The following is a 12,884-nucleotide window of genomic DNA, read 5'->3' as shown; positions in this document are numbered from 1 at the left end:
GTGCACCCTCCAAGAAGAAATAAAAAATGCTAGGCAAATAGTTGGGTAGGTAGTGGTGGTTGCAGAAAAAGGCTACCTTCACCATTGCAGGCATGGTGACTATGATTACCAAGGCAAAGTCTATCAAGTGACAAGGTGTGCATATTCATCAAGTTGCAGCAAGGACCATAACTAACCTCCCTCCTTCCCCCTTTCATTTTCATTTGCTAGCATCCCTCTATGAGCTGAGATTCAGGGAGGAAGATCATGGTTTCATAACGATTCTTGTTTATCCAAAGCCACATTTCTTGTCTAAAGATCTTTTCATTTTGATCTACTCCCTAAACTAAGTAAGTTTCAAATGAACTTAGTGTTTGTTCCCCATTCACTTCCATCATCCATGCTAACACTAACTCTATTATATAGATCCCTTATATCACCTTTTCCCTAATATTACTAACACCATGGTGTATAAACCCCAAATTTTATATAAATACCCACCCCTTTGGTACTATAGCCAATAAGTTACATGTCAGGGATCAGATGGCACCTGGTCATCTTGATAAACCTAAGCTAAATCTCCTTTGTCCTCTGCAAATTCATTCCCTCATTTTTGACCCCCATTTGCACATGAAAACCCCCTAAAAGCCCAATTTCTACCCTTACCCGCTTCAAAATGGCTAAAAACATCAAAAAACCAACATTTTTCTCTTATCCTAAGTCTAAAGGGCGGGTCTATTTTCAACAAAAATCATGAAAACCCACTGTTCCAAAGTTTCCGCCACTGCACAGATCCCCAGGACAATATTAAAATAGGCATCTGCCTTTCCCCGTACTTGGTTATCGCTTCACCTTCCCGATGACCGTCCGATCAAGCAACTCCAGATCCGACGGCCCTTATCTCATCGGACCCCTTCCGACGCCCGATCATTAACTGTACTATCCTCCTGTCACGTCAAGCTCCCGACAACCGTTAGATCTTGCTCCTCCAGATCCGACGGCCACTACAGCATCGGAGCCGATCCGCTGCCCGAACGATATCTCCCGACGGCCGTATTTTGGCTACGTCATGCGGCAGCCACGCGTCCACTCCACAGCCCATCGGAGGTACCACTGACGCATACCGCCACCGTACCGTAGGCGGTGCGATATGAAACCGCCTCGGTTTCCGGTTTTATCATTCCCGCTTGTATTACCTCACCGCCACGTCACTGCTCCGTCACCCCACGTCACCCCCAGGTACGCCGTCGCATCATTTCTCCGCTCAACCACTGGTCCACTTGTCCTGCCATCTCACTGTCCCCGTGGACCAACCAGAGGCCGCCACCTGGCCGGATGACGTCCTGCTGACGTCATCCGACCCTGACCCCACCGGTGACGTCATGCTGACGTCAGCGCGAAAACGCGCCAAAATCACCAAAAGTTATATTTATGCCAAAAATCGTGTTTTTTGCTATTTTTGGGCGCAAGCTTTGTTGTTTGTTCTGCATGTAAATTCACGTCCAAACCTGCACCAGCCGTGGAAAAGACTTCCGGACCGCTAGAACGTCCATCCCTCAAAGTGCTAGCAAGTTCTAACCGACCAGATTCTACAGGTACTTCTCATTTGCACTCTAAAGCTCCATTTTCACTGAATTTCGGGTATAACTAGTAACAGACCTCCAAACTCAAAATTCACCACTAAAGGACCACTGAACTAGCGTTCAGACCAAACCAGAGCTGCCACTACACGTTTATAGGGCCACATTGGGCGAGTTGAACGTAAACTTATTGCTGGTTCGCGCAATCGTGAACCAGTCACCTGCAAGAAGCTAATTTGCCTCAAAAACAAACTCTGCTCAGGTCTGCAACTCACCTATTAACTCAAAAGCAGCATTGCAATCGCTACAAACCTTTCCCATTCACTCTTTGTCCTCAGAAATTCTCATTTTCCTCAGAAAAAGCGCTGTTTGTGTTACTCTGCATAGTAACACCAGTCTTTGAAAAACAGAATCCTAAGAAGAACCATGGATCCCCCTGTGGCTCCTATAGCCCTCAATGTAGCTCCTCTGAATGCCCCTCACAAAGCATTGGGCTGGAAAGCATTAGCTGACTTAGACTATAACATATCAGAAGAAATGCTAAGCAGGAGCAGGTTTCATCTCCAAATACTAAATGAAATTAAAATCAAACATCAGAATGGGACAGACATCTTGGGAATTTGGGATTCCTCTCTCCCAATCTTCAAGCTACCACAAGTCAACCAATTCCCAGAACTCATCCACTTATGTGCTGAGTATTATGATGCATCCCAGAGGGCAGTGCTTGATTCTTCAGGCGCAATTCTGTTTCTTATTACCCCTGAAGCCATCAGGGAGATGCTGCAGTTCAAAACAAATAAGAAGTTGGTCCCTCTATCACTAGCTGATTTGATAATAGGGGGAGCCAGAATGACAGAGGCCCAGATTACAACGCTTAACCAGTTATTCATCAAAGCTGACACTCTACAAACTCCTCCCATCAACTCTGTCTACCTCAACCAATTGGGCCTGGACCTTGTTGATATGATCAGTCCCATCCTGGGATATGATTCAGTGGAATATGTGGATGAAACGGTTATGCACATAATGCTCATGTTTGCTCCAGGAAGAAAACCAGTCTGCTATGACTATGCCACATACATCTCTGACAAGATGCATGAGCAGCTGATGAACCTATCAAGAGATAGGGTATTTAAATACACTTCCTACATATATCATTTGCTTCTATACTTCCAGCATGAGAAGTTTTCCTTCCCAATGAAAAGAGAAGATGCACAGGGAAATTTGAGATCGGTGGTGTACTGGACATCTGCTTTCCACCTCACTTTCTATTCTCCATACACCTACTGTGAGTTCATTGATCACTTCATTCATCCAGCCATGACTCTACTTTTGGGCTCACCTCCTCCCAGATTGACAGATGAGATGCAAAGACTCCTGCATTTATCAAAAGCATACAGCATTGGGGATTGGTACTTCTACCAACACCACACCGTTATCAGAATATATGGGTGTGAGTTGCCCCCATTTAGACTACCCAGATTTGTGCCTATGAGACTACTTGCCTTAGAATACTTCAGGCAGTTTGGCTTTGTGGATGTGTTCCACTTTTCAGGCAAAGGTAAGAAGGCACAGCTAAAGGTCAAAAGTCAACTTGGCCATCTCATTTATAACGAAAGGGAGGAAGGGTGGAAGGAAGCAGATAGAATACTTGGGGGCCTTGGTCTCAAATACAGCTTCCTATGGAAACCTTATGACCCTAACAACTTCATTACCATGAGGAGGCTTAAATACAAGTTGTCTGCTTATGATCATTGCAGCCTTCCTCACATAGAAAAACATGCCAATCAAAGTAAATGGAGGAGAGGGACTTTAGAAGAAGCTGTTACTCAAGAAGAGCTTAATCAAAGAGCTCTAAGAAACCTAGAGAAAATGGCTGACCTTGAGTTTTATTCACAGGTCAGCTCACTGCCGAGCACACAAATTGGAGCAGCAGCATCCTCTTCAACCGCCCAACAGCAAGCTACAAGAGTTGCTGGAAATATATCAGAGAAGGGAAAAGAACAGGTGATGGAGATAGAGCCAGAGCAGCGAGAGAAAGAACAGGCAGAGCAGCAGCAACAACAAAAACAACAACAGCAGCAAGGAGAAGGGCAATCTGAAACACAGCAGCCCTTACAGCAAGAAAGAGTGGTAGATGCCCCAATTACCACTGAGCAGCAGGCCCAAAATGTAGAACACTCAAGGCCTGAAAACATTACTGATGCCTCGGTCCTTCAAACTCCACAGAAGGAGGACCTAAGTAGGAAAAGGGACAGAGAAACACCCATGACTTCATCCATCAACCAAGGGGAGAAGAGACAGAGATTAAATGACTTCTCAGAGGATGATGAGGCAATTAGACAAGCAATGGGTATGGGCCCACCCAGCAGGGAGGCCTCGGTCAGTTCCTTCCACCAAGAACAAGACAGAATCATGGGAGGGGAGGTTACTTCCTCCAGTCAGCAGAGGGAAGGAGAGGTAGGCATCAAACAGCAGTTTATAGACATCAAAAGAAGGAGTGAACCCATGAAAATCAAATTATATAACCATTTGTTGAAAATGGCCCCCTCCAACCAACAAAGATTAATGGCTGCCTTTGATGTGGACGAAGGCAAGTTGACTATGAGTCACTTCATACCCACCGCACTCCAGCCACAATCTACTGCAGATTATCTCAGGACTAATCTAGAGGTCCTGGCCAAGGACATCCACCCAATGGATAAAATTGAGCTGCACAAGCAAACTGGTGAAATGGTGTATGCCTCCTTGGCAGACAAAACATTGGAGAATTACAAATTAACAAGCAGCCTCAATGCTACAGCCTCTCAACTAGAATTGGAGAGGGCTTCATCTCAGGCCAAAGACAACAGGATAAAATCCCTAGAGGACATCATCGTGGAAATTGGGCATAACCCCAATGACATCAAAGGGATACAGGAGATCTTGAAACTAAGGGATGCTGACATGGCTGCATTAAGGAAGAAAGTCAAGCTCCCAGCTACCATTCACCCCCAAACAGATGAGGTAGCCCAACAAAGGATGGAAAAGGATGCCACAGATCTGCTAATATCTATATATAAGCAGCTCCTGCAGACACAAGAGAAATTAGGAGAGTCTGAGGCTACTCAAGCGGCCTTACAAGCAGCACTAAAGCAAAGACAAGAGGGTCAGACTTCTCAGCCTCCTCCTCAAGTTATCAATCTTGAGGATGCTGCTCCTACCACTGTGCCTCCACCTCAACAAACTGAACAAACAGCTACATCCACTTCAGCAGCACCTACAAGTACAGAACAGGCACATAGCCTAGACATGCAGAAATTAAAGAATGAAATACAAATCTTGGAAGCTCAGATGACAGAGCTGCATGAAACCAGAGATAAGCTGGCCAAGGTCAATGAAAGGCATGATAAGACAAAAAGAGAGGTGGAAGAAAAGGCCAGGGAAATCAAAGCCCTTAAAGATAGGATCAAGGAGCTTGAGAATGAGCTCAAGCTAGATAAAATCATATCTGAGATCAGAGCAATGATATGGTCCAATATTGGCCAATCCATCACCAACCAATGGCCATATATCGAGACAATCCATGAGCAACTAGAGCTCATCCCAAAGGCACAGAAGGAAATCCGAACATCAAGGGCCTTATTAGGAAATATGCCTGAAGTTGCTACAAGAATGATCAATGTGCTTAACCACAAAACAAGTTCTCAGTTAGCCACCATTGGAATCACAAATAGAACTGAGACTATTCAAATGATCAAGAGGGTTCTTACTCTTAGAAATCTGGTGCAGACATTGGACAGAAGAACCCAGGATATGCAGACAGAAGTAAATAGGTTCATGGAGAAATTTCAGGTATTGCAGAGTAGAGGACTCCCTAGCTTACTGAACAGCGAAGGGAAATTATTCACCCATGAACAGTATGCTAAAAGAGTAAATGTTTTTGCCTCAGCACAGATCAATGAGAGGGCCAGCACTTCAGAAGACACAGGGCCTATTACAGGACAGGTTTTCAAATATACAGAAGCAGAAGAGACAATGGAGGCCATCCTCAGGCATCAGCTCCCTACACAGGAATGGTGGACAGATGCAATACAGAGAATTTTGTAATCAGTAAGGCATTCACCAAATTTCTGTTTTATTACAAATTTTTATAAAAAAGCACAGTTCAGCAAAGTCAGCATGCAGCATAAATCAAAGCTGAGCCAACTCAGCGGATGTAGCGGCCAACAAAGCAGAAATAGAAGACCACAGCTGGCAAACCCGAGAATGCACTGCGCAGCCAAAAGTAAATGCGTATTTCCAGAATTAAAACAGAGTAATGCAACCGACTCAGTGACTCTCAAAAGTCAAAACAATCCTCTGACAGACATAAAGGGCATTTACGCTGCATTCAAAATAGTAATAACTCCTTGCCTACTTTCTGAACGTAATAATGAAGATATTTTCTCTCTCAGATGACTCAATGCCTGAGATATTTTGTATACGCATTTCTATAAAGTCCCCTTCGCATAAGATTGCAAAGGGTTGTTGTTGATTTCTCCTGAGGAAGTTCTTATGCTGTAATCCTTTCAGAAGTTAATAGAGAAAGCAATGGGATTTCTTGGATTTCTGAGGTGTTGGATGCGTTCTGGTGTCTGTTGATAACTGCTGGATCCCTGTGTATTTCACCATACAATAAGTCTCTGTATCTCTCGCTGTTAATTATTTGTTTTGTTAAAATCCATATATGTTATCTGTTTTCAATACTAAGCAACAAGGAAAAAGAATAGCTTTCAGGATTTATTCACTGAGTACCCTGAGTTCAATCTGTGTTGTTTATCAATGTTTTCTTCAGCTGTAATCTAGATAAGTGTAATTCTTAATTGCTGCACTTTCAGAATACATCTATCACAGTGACCTTTGTCACAGGAATTCAAGTTTTGCTCCTGTGCAGTGTCCTCACTTTCCCCCATTCCAACTTAATAGAAAATTCTTAATTGCTTTCTGTTGGTTGACATACATCACCATTTGATTTAGTTTTGTCTGTTTAAAATACACAATAGGCCCTGCAGTTTGAATACCACCAATCCAGCGTATCAGATCACTTCACAACTCCAGACTCCATTGCCCAATGGTATTATACTATCTAAACACTGCATCATAATACCTGAAAGAAATCCTTCAACCAAAACATAAACCAAAACCTGAGCATAATAGCTAGCCTAAAACACCATCATAACAGAGACAAATCATTAAGAGAGAGCCCTCTCTGGTTGCAGTTAGGCTAGGAACTGTAACCCAAAGATTGGTTAGTGGTTACCCCGGCCGTATTCCCTTGGGAGTCATAGGGAACAACCTGGGTGTTAACAAACTCCAATGAGTTGACCGAGTCAACCGTCATCCACCTTGCTTCGTCTTCCTAAACAGATCAGGAACTGGTTTGGTACTTGAACTTGTCAAGTTAGTGTAGCTCGTTCAGTACCAAACCAGTCTAACTCAGCTAATAATCCCACACCTACTTAACCAAGTAGATCCGATTTGGCACCATATATACAACAACACAATTAAACAGTAACGAAAAAAAAAATAAGTACTCAACCTAGATTCTATCACCCTAAACCCTAAAACACATTATATAGAGAGCATCCCCGTCACCCATGGTAGATGTCCAACTCAGCCAAGTCCATAGCTACTCAACCAAGTAGATCCGATTTGGCACCTGACAGACCACAGCACACAATTAAAGAGAAAAAAATAATGGGTAGATGTCCAACTCAGCCAAGTTCCTACCTACTCAAGTAGATCCGATTTGGCACCCTACAGACCACAGCACACAATTAAAGAGAAAAAAATAATAATCTTTAAAGAAAATAAAAGTATAACCAAAACCTAGAGTTTATCATCCTAACCACAAAAGCACATTATATAGAGAGCCCCCCAACGCTCTATTTGCAATGGTAAATGTCCCTGAGAAGTCCAACAAGTCTAAGAACTCTGAGCCAGATCCTATAGCTCATGCCAACGATCCCACTTCCAACGGTGACAACGAGTTTGATTATTGATCGTGCTACTTAGTGATATGTAATAGGCCAGTAGCTTGTAGCATCATGGATGTTGTTTATTGGACTCCTAAAGGCCGTTTAGAGCCTTATTAAATGTAATAGGCCAGTAGCTTGTAGCATCATGGATGTTGTTTATTGGACTCCTAAAGGCCGTTTAGAGCCTCATTAAATATGTATTTTGTTTCAGATATGTGTTGCATTTAGTACCATTTTGATATATTCACCCTCTTACATAGTATATGCATGAGCGATCTTTGGATATTTTGTCAATGATGATTTAGAATTTTAACATATATTTTTCCATTAAAATTTTAGTATGTGTACTTTTTAGTATAACAAGTCAAAAATCAAACCAGTCCAATTCTGAACCAAGCCCAAGTTGACCCTTGACTGATCGCGAGTCTGAGTTTTAAAACATTGGGTACAGTAAATGCCTAAAGATCATATCATTAAAATATAGTTCTCCAAGTAACACCATGTTTGCTCACAAGCCAACCACAAAGAGTCTATCAATGTAACCCACTAGGACCTATGGGGTGCCCATTAATGGGTTATGACACAAGTCAAAATGAGCCAGCATATTTCCAACAGGGCCTGCAAGGCTCAAATGAGAATTGACCCAATAATCCCTTTGATGCCATATTTTCTTGAACTTGAGATATAGCAATTATACAAAACTTATTCTTCGGTACAATAGGAGATCTCTTTATTCAACTCGGTTGTCTGAACAGTGACAAAACGACTATTGGAGCTTTCAAGCATTACCTTTCCAATATTTCTCGCTCACTTTTCAAGAATGCTAAACAATGGTGGGGTTCTAGTTAATTAACCAACATTGAATAATCTCCAAAAATAATAAAATTTTCAGTGATTTTCAAAGGCAAAAGCAACCTAATGACTTTATGATTCAATTATTCGTCAATATTTCCTATGATGGAGCGTCAAGGTAGTGTCAGTTGTTCCTGAGCCAAACTTCTTTGTGCTGTCCGCCCAAGCGTGCCTAATAAGTATGGTGTTTGAACCCCCTAGCTTTGTCAGCAGAAATAAAAGACCAAAGAACTGTACCGAATTGCACTTAACAATATTGTTTGCAAGGCCTATTGTTTCCATTCCCAATGTAAACGTTCCCAAAATAGAACTGCATACGGTCCAATATTTTTAGTCATATGAACAGTATGTGCTAAATCCCCGTCAGTCACAGTTCTCCGACAATATATCTGAGATAATGCTTGTATTTTGTTTTCCTACTATGAATACAATTATTCAGTTTTTTTGGTGCTGAAAAAAAAAACAATATCGAGTGCTCGAGCAACAGATATTTGCCCCGCTTCTTAATTTCTATGTTGGAATTGTGAAACACTAAACATTTCAATTTTTCGACAAACTTGAATTATTATGGATGAGAAATATTAACCTTTCAATTCTCATGAATTTCGATTATGCTGTGTCCATCATTCGGTTAGCATACATGTTTATTGATAGTATACAATGGAGCACTTGGCATAATAAGATAACATCTTCACATTTAGTTAACGGAATAATTTCATGAAAGATTTCAGGGCTTCTAGTATAATTGAGAAAGGTAGCAAAATCAGCCTGTAATGTGAATTAAACATCTAAGGCATACCATGTTTTCCTCTTGTTTGGTGGGATTGATGTAGGGTGTTGCCGAGCATGAGCTGACGAGGGGCATGGCCTCCCACAAACAGAGAATTCTTTACTGCGAATACGCCGGAATTCGAAATCGAACTCTGCTAAAAGAGGATGTGAATGAAAAGACGTTCATGATAGATAGTGGGAAAATCATCGGAACGAGAGAATAAGTACCTTTGCCCATGGGAGGCTCGGGATATTGAGCGATGGATGCGATGAAGATTGATAATGGCTTTGCACAATTGTTTGATTCATAACTGTCCCCATGGTTGCGCGTCCTAATCTTCTCGCTTTTGACGCCAAACCCGTGGCATGGGCATGTCCCTGCGTTATATACCCCCCAAAGTAAGCTAAGGCGTTAAGCTAAGTGGCAAATCTGATTTCTTTTGTTAAAAAATTGTTAAGAATTTTGTAGTCAATCACACTTTCCATGGGCGAATAAAAAATAGATATTTTATTATGTAAATATTTTGAAATGGTGTAATATACAAAATTAAAAATGAAAATATATATTGTCATATTTAAAAAATGGGATGGGTATAAAATAAAATAAAAAAAATTAAAGATAGAGTAATGCAAGTCAATGATATATTCATTGCAATAGTAGGTTAAGTGTATTAAAATAAAAATTAATTTATTTTTTTATTAAAATTAATAAATTATAAATGAGGGAAAATTTATTTTAACGTCCACGAAGTTAAAGATAGTTTTATGAGACATATTGCTTTTTCATTTGCTTGATGTATTTGGTATTTTCTGTGAAGCTTCAAAATAAATGCTCTTAGCGTCTCGACAAACCTTTCCCTAAATAGATTATCCCAAGAGCTAACTGCCAGTATATCTGCATAACTTTCCCTGTTGTCTTTGAAGGTCTAAAATGAAATGTTTTTTTGTTTCCACTTTTCCGGAAGGACAAAAAATGCATACACTTTCCTCCCACACTTCTTTTGGCCTTTTCCAGCGCCTTGTTTCACAACGGAGTTGATGAGAATTAGTCCTTAACTGAGCAATAAGAATTTTGGCTCTCCAAGAGATATTGGCTTCTATGTATGTGTTTGGTGGATGACTATGAGTGGGATTAAACACTTCAATATAGTAATTTTTCTTTCTTCCTAGCTCCTTGTCCTAAGTACGCTTGTGGAACTTTTCCATAACAAAAGCTTTTATCTCTTTGTTGTTTATGGGACACAAGTTCAAGCAAAGACCCCACTTACTAAACCATTTGTTATTTTGTTGCATCTAGGTTTTTTTGCTCTTGCACAAGCTATCATTAAAGACAACCTTAGGCCATCTACCCTCTTCCATTTGCTCACTTTTTTTTAAATACCTTATGATTCGCACCATAGCAATTGCTTCAATAGGAGAAGTCCTTGTTTCACTTAACAATATATCATAAGGAACCGCACTTCTAATCTATTATCTGTTTGTAATCAAACGCTTCTGAATTTTCTCAATTTGTCTCCACTTCATGTCGGATGTACTGCTGGCCCATAGTTCACAACCATAGAGAATCACTAGAAGCCCAAAAAGAGTTTGAGTGGTTTTCCAGTCCCATAACTCTGTCTCTCTACATCTATTTTGAAAAGCATAAAATGCTTTCCAACCGCCCAATGTTCTTTTCTTTCTACAACCATTCCAGCTTAGATTTTTGTTGAAGTCAATTCCGAGGTATTTGTAATCCGCAACTTCTTCCAGAATGTTGCCTTCAAAGTAGAACTTATGTTGGTTATGTTTTCTTTTCTTAGAGAAGATCACTATTTCGTTTTGCTAATATTGACTTGCATCCCCATACTTCTACAAAAATGCTCAAGGGATAGTAAGTGCTCTTGCAAACCAAGAGCCAATTTAGCAATCCGAATAAGGTCATCTGCATACAAAAGAAGCCTTATAACAAACTTTCCCAAATAGATACCATCACCCCCTTGCGAATTTAACCATTCCTCAAGCTTGTCAATATATAAACTAAAAAGGGTAGGAGACAGTGGGCAACCTTGCTTGACCCCGATATCGCTTCTAAAACTTTCAGAAATGCCTACTGAAGTTCTAATTTTGACTTTCACCTCTTCATACAGCCTATGCACAGCTGCTCTCAAATGTTTAGGAACCCCAAGTTCCTCCATTTTGTGCCAAAGCTTATCCCTAGGAACCAAGTCAAACGCTTTTCTGAAATCAACAAAGCACTTCTTCCTTTTTCTCCCAAACTTTTTCAATGATGTGCCTTAAAGTTATACAATGATCAAATGTGGAATGTTTAGGTCTAAAACCTGCTTGCCCTTTAGCACGCTTATCTCTTTCTTCTGCCCACTTGCTAATTTTGTTTTCTAGCATGTTTCCAAATAGCTTTGCAAACAAAGGGTTTATCATGATGGTCTTATAATTGGAGGGATTATTGACGTCATCGCTCTTGAAAAGAGGTATTGCGAGACTAGTTGTTCAATTTGTGGGGAGCCCTTGTTGTATGATGTTGTTGAAGATTTTTGTAATGTGAGGTGCAAGGATCCTTGAGCCCCACTTTAGATATTCTACCTGGAGTTCAGCTAAGTATTTTGCTTTTCCAACACCTAACTTCTTGATACCCATCTCTACCTCTTGTACCGTGAAGAGTTCTGTATCAGTGTTGACCAAGGGGGGAGGGTCAACCTTGGGAACCCATTCATAGAGTTGTCTTACATAGTCAAACCATTTAGAAGTTGTAATATTATTTCCAATTTGTATCTTTTTCGGTTGGAGCTCCTTCCAAAAAAAATTGGGATTATTTTTCCCAAGGAAGATTAGTTCTTCCCTCCTTGAAACCATGAAATCGACATTTTTCTTACTTAATAACTGTTTGTAAGCTTTAAGCTTTATGTTATCCTTGTTTAACTCTTTCCACATTCTCCTTGCCTTTTTGCATTCCTCGTTAAACCAAGCATTAACCGGAAAGCAATTTGTTTCAGACTTCTTAATTTTTGCTCTTTCGCATTGAATTAAATGTGTTAATTCATGACTATGAAGGTTGTGAATTGTAATTTTCTCCTTCTCGAAGAGCCTCTCTAGCGTCATTTTGAAGGTATTACAATTTTTTGGGGTCAAAAGAATTCTGCCTTGTGGGAGATTTTGTTGGACATGCTGAATTTTTTACTCTAATTGTTTCTTTCCAATCCAAGAGAAACATAAATAAATTGGTTTATGATCTAATTTCAAGTCCCACAGCTGATCTCCAATCAAAACTTCCTCCATTTTCTCACACAAACCATGCGAGCAAATTACATAATCTACCACACTTTGTTTTGGGAAGTTTTAGTGTCCATGGATAAACGCCTAAACCCCTAGACTAGTAGCTAAGTCTAGAACAAAAGTGCAAAGTATTCTCTACTTTTTCTATAACCAATGGATTAATCAAGACAGTAAAGAAGCCTACCTGAAGCTTTCGCTTACTCCTTATCTCCCTTGACCAATTTTGTCGCTCCTTTCCATACTTAATCCGCTTGAAAAGTACCTACACACAGACAGAAGACAAAAACCGATCAAATCATATGATAATGATCTATTGAATAAACATAAAATGGAATCAAGTGCATAATACACATATGAAAGCATCAATAAACAATACAAACATATGAAAAAATCTTTGAACACTTTATTAGTAAAAGGAAGAGTTACAACCCAA

At 40.4% G+C, this 12,884-nt stretch overlaps 1 protein-coding gene across 2 annotated transcripts in view; it reads right to left on the bottom strand.

Annotated features, from left to right (window-relative positions):
- The window catches only part of LOC149145054 (nifU-like protein 2, chloroplastic), a 100,678-nt gene extending 91,099 nt beyond the window's left edge, over positions 1 to 9,579 (bottom strand). Inside the window, exons 1-2 of one of the 2 annotated variants that reach the window (XM_089446416.1) lie at positions 9,410 to 9,579; positions 9,210 to 9,336 (exon numbers count right to left, since the gene is read on the bottom strand). In XM_089446416.1, the coding sequence (XP_089302542.1) occupies positions 9,210 to 9,336; positions 9,410 to 9,502 (220 nt within the window). In that variant the 5' untranslated portion in view covers positions 9,503 to 9,579. The remainder of the gene's footprint in view (positions 1 to 9,209; positions 9,337 to 9,409) is intronic. The other variant, XM_089446417.1, reaches the window with a different exon arrangement.
- Between the last annotated feature and the right edge of the window lie 3,305 nt (positions 9,580 to 12,884).

The sequence above is a fragment of the Pinus tabuliformis genome, chromosome X, assembly GCF_031772625.1.
Source record: "Pinus tabuliformis cultivar Carrire ecotype Pingquan chromosome X, CPIR1, whole genome shotgun sequence".
NCBI lineage: Eukaryota > Viridiplantae > Streptophyta > Pinopsida > Pinales > Pinaceae > Pinus > Pinus tabuliformis.
The sequence above is the reverse complement of the archived record's forward strand: the minus strand, read 5'-3'. Positions and strand labels throughout refer to the sequence as shown.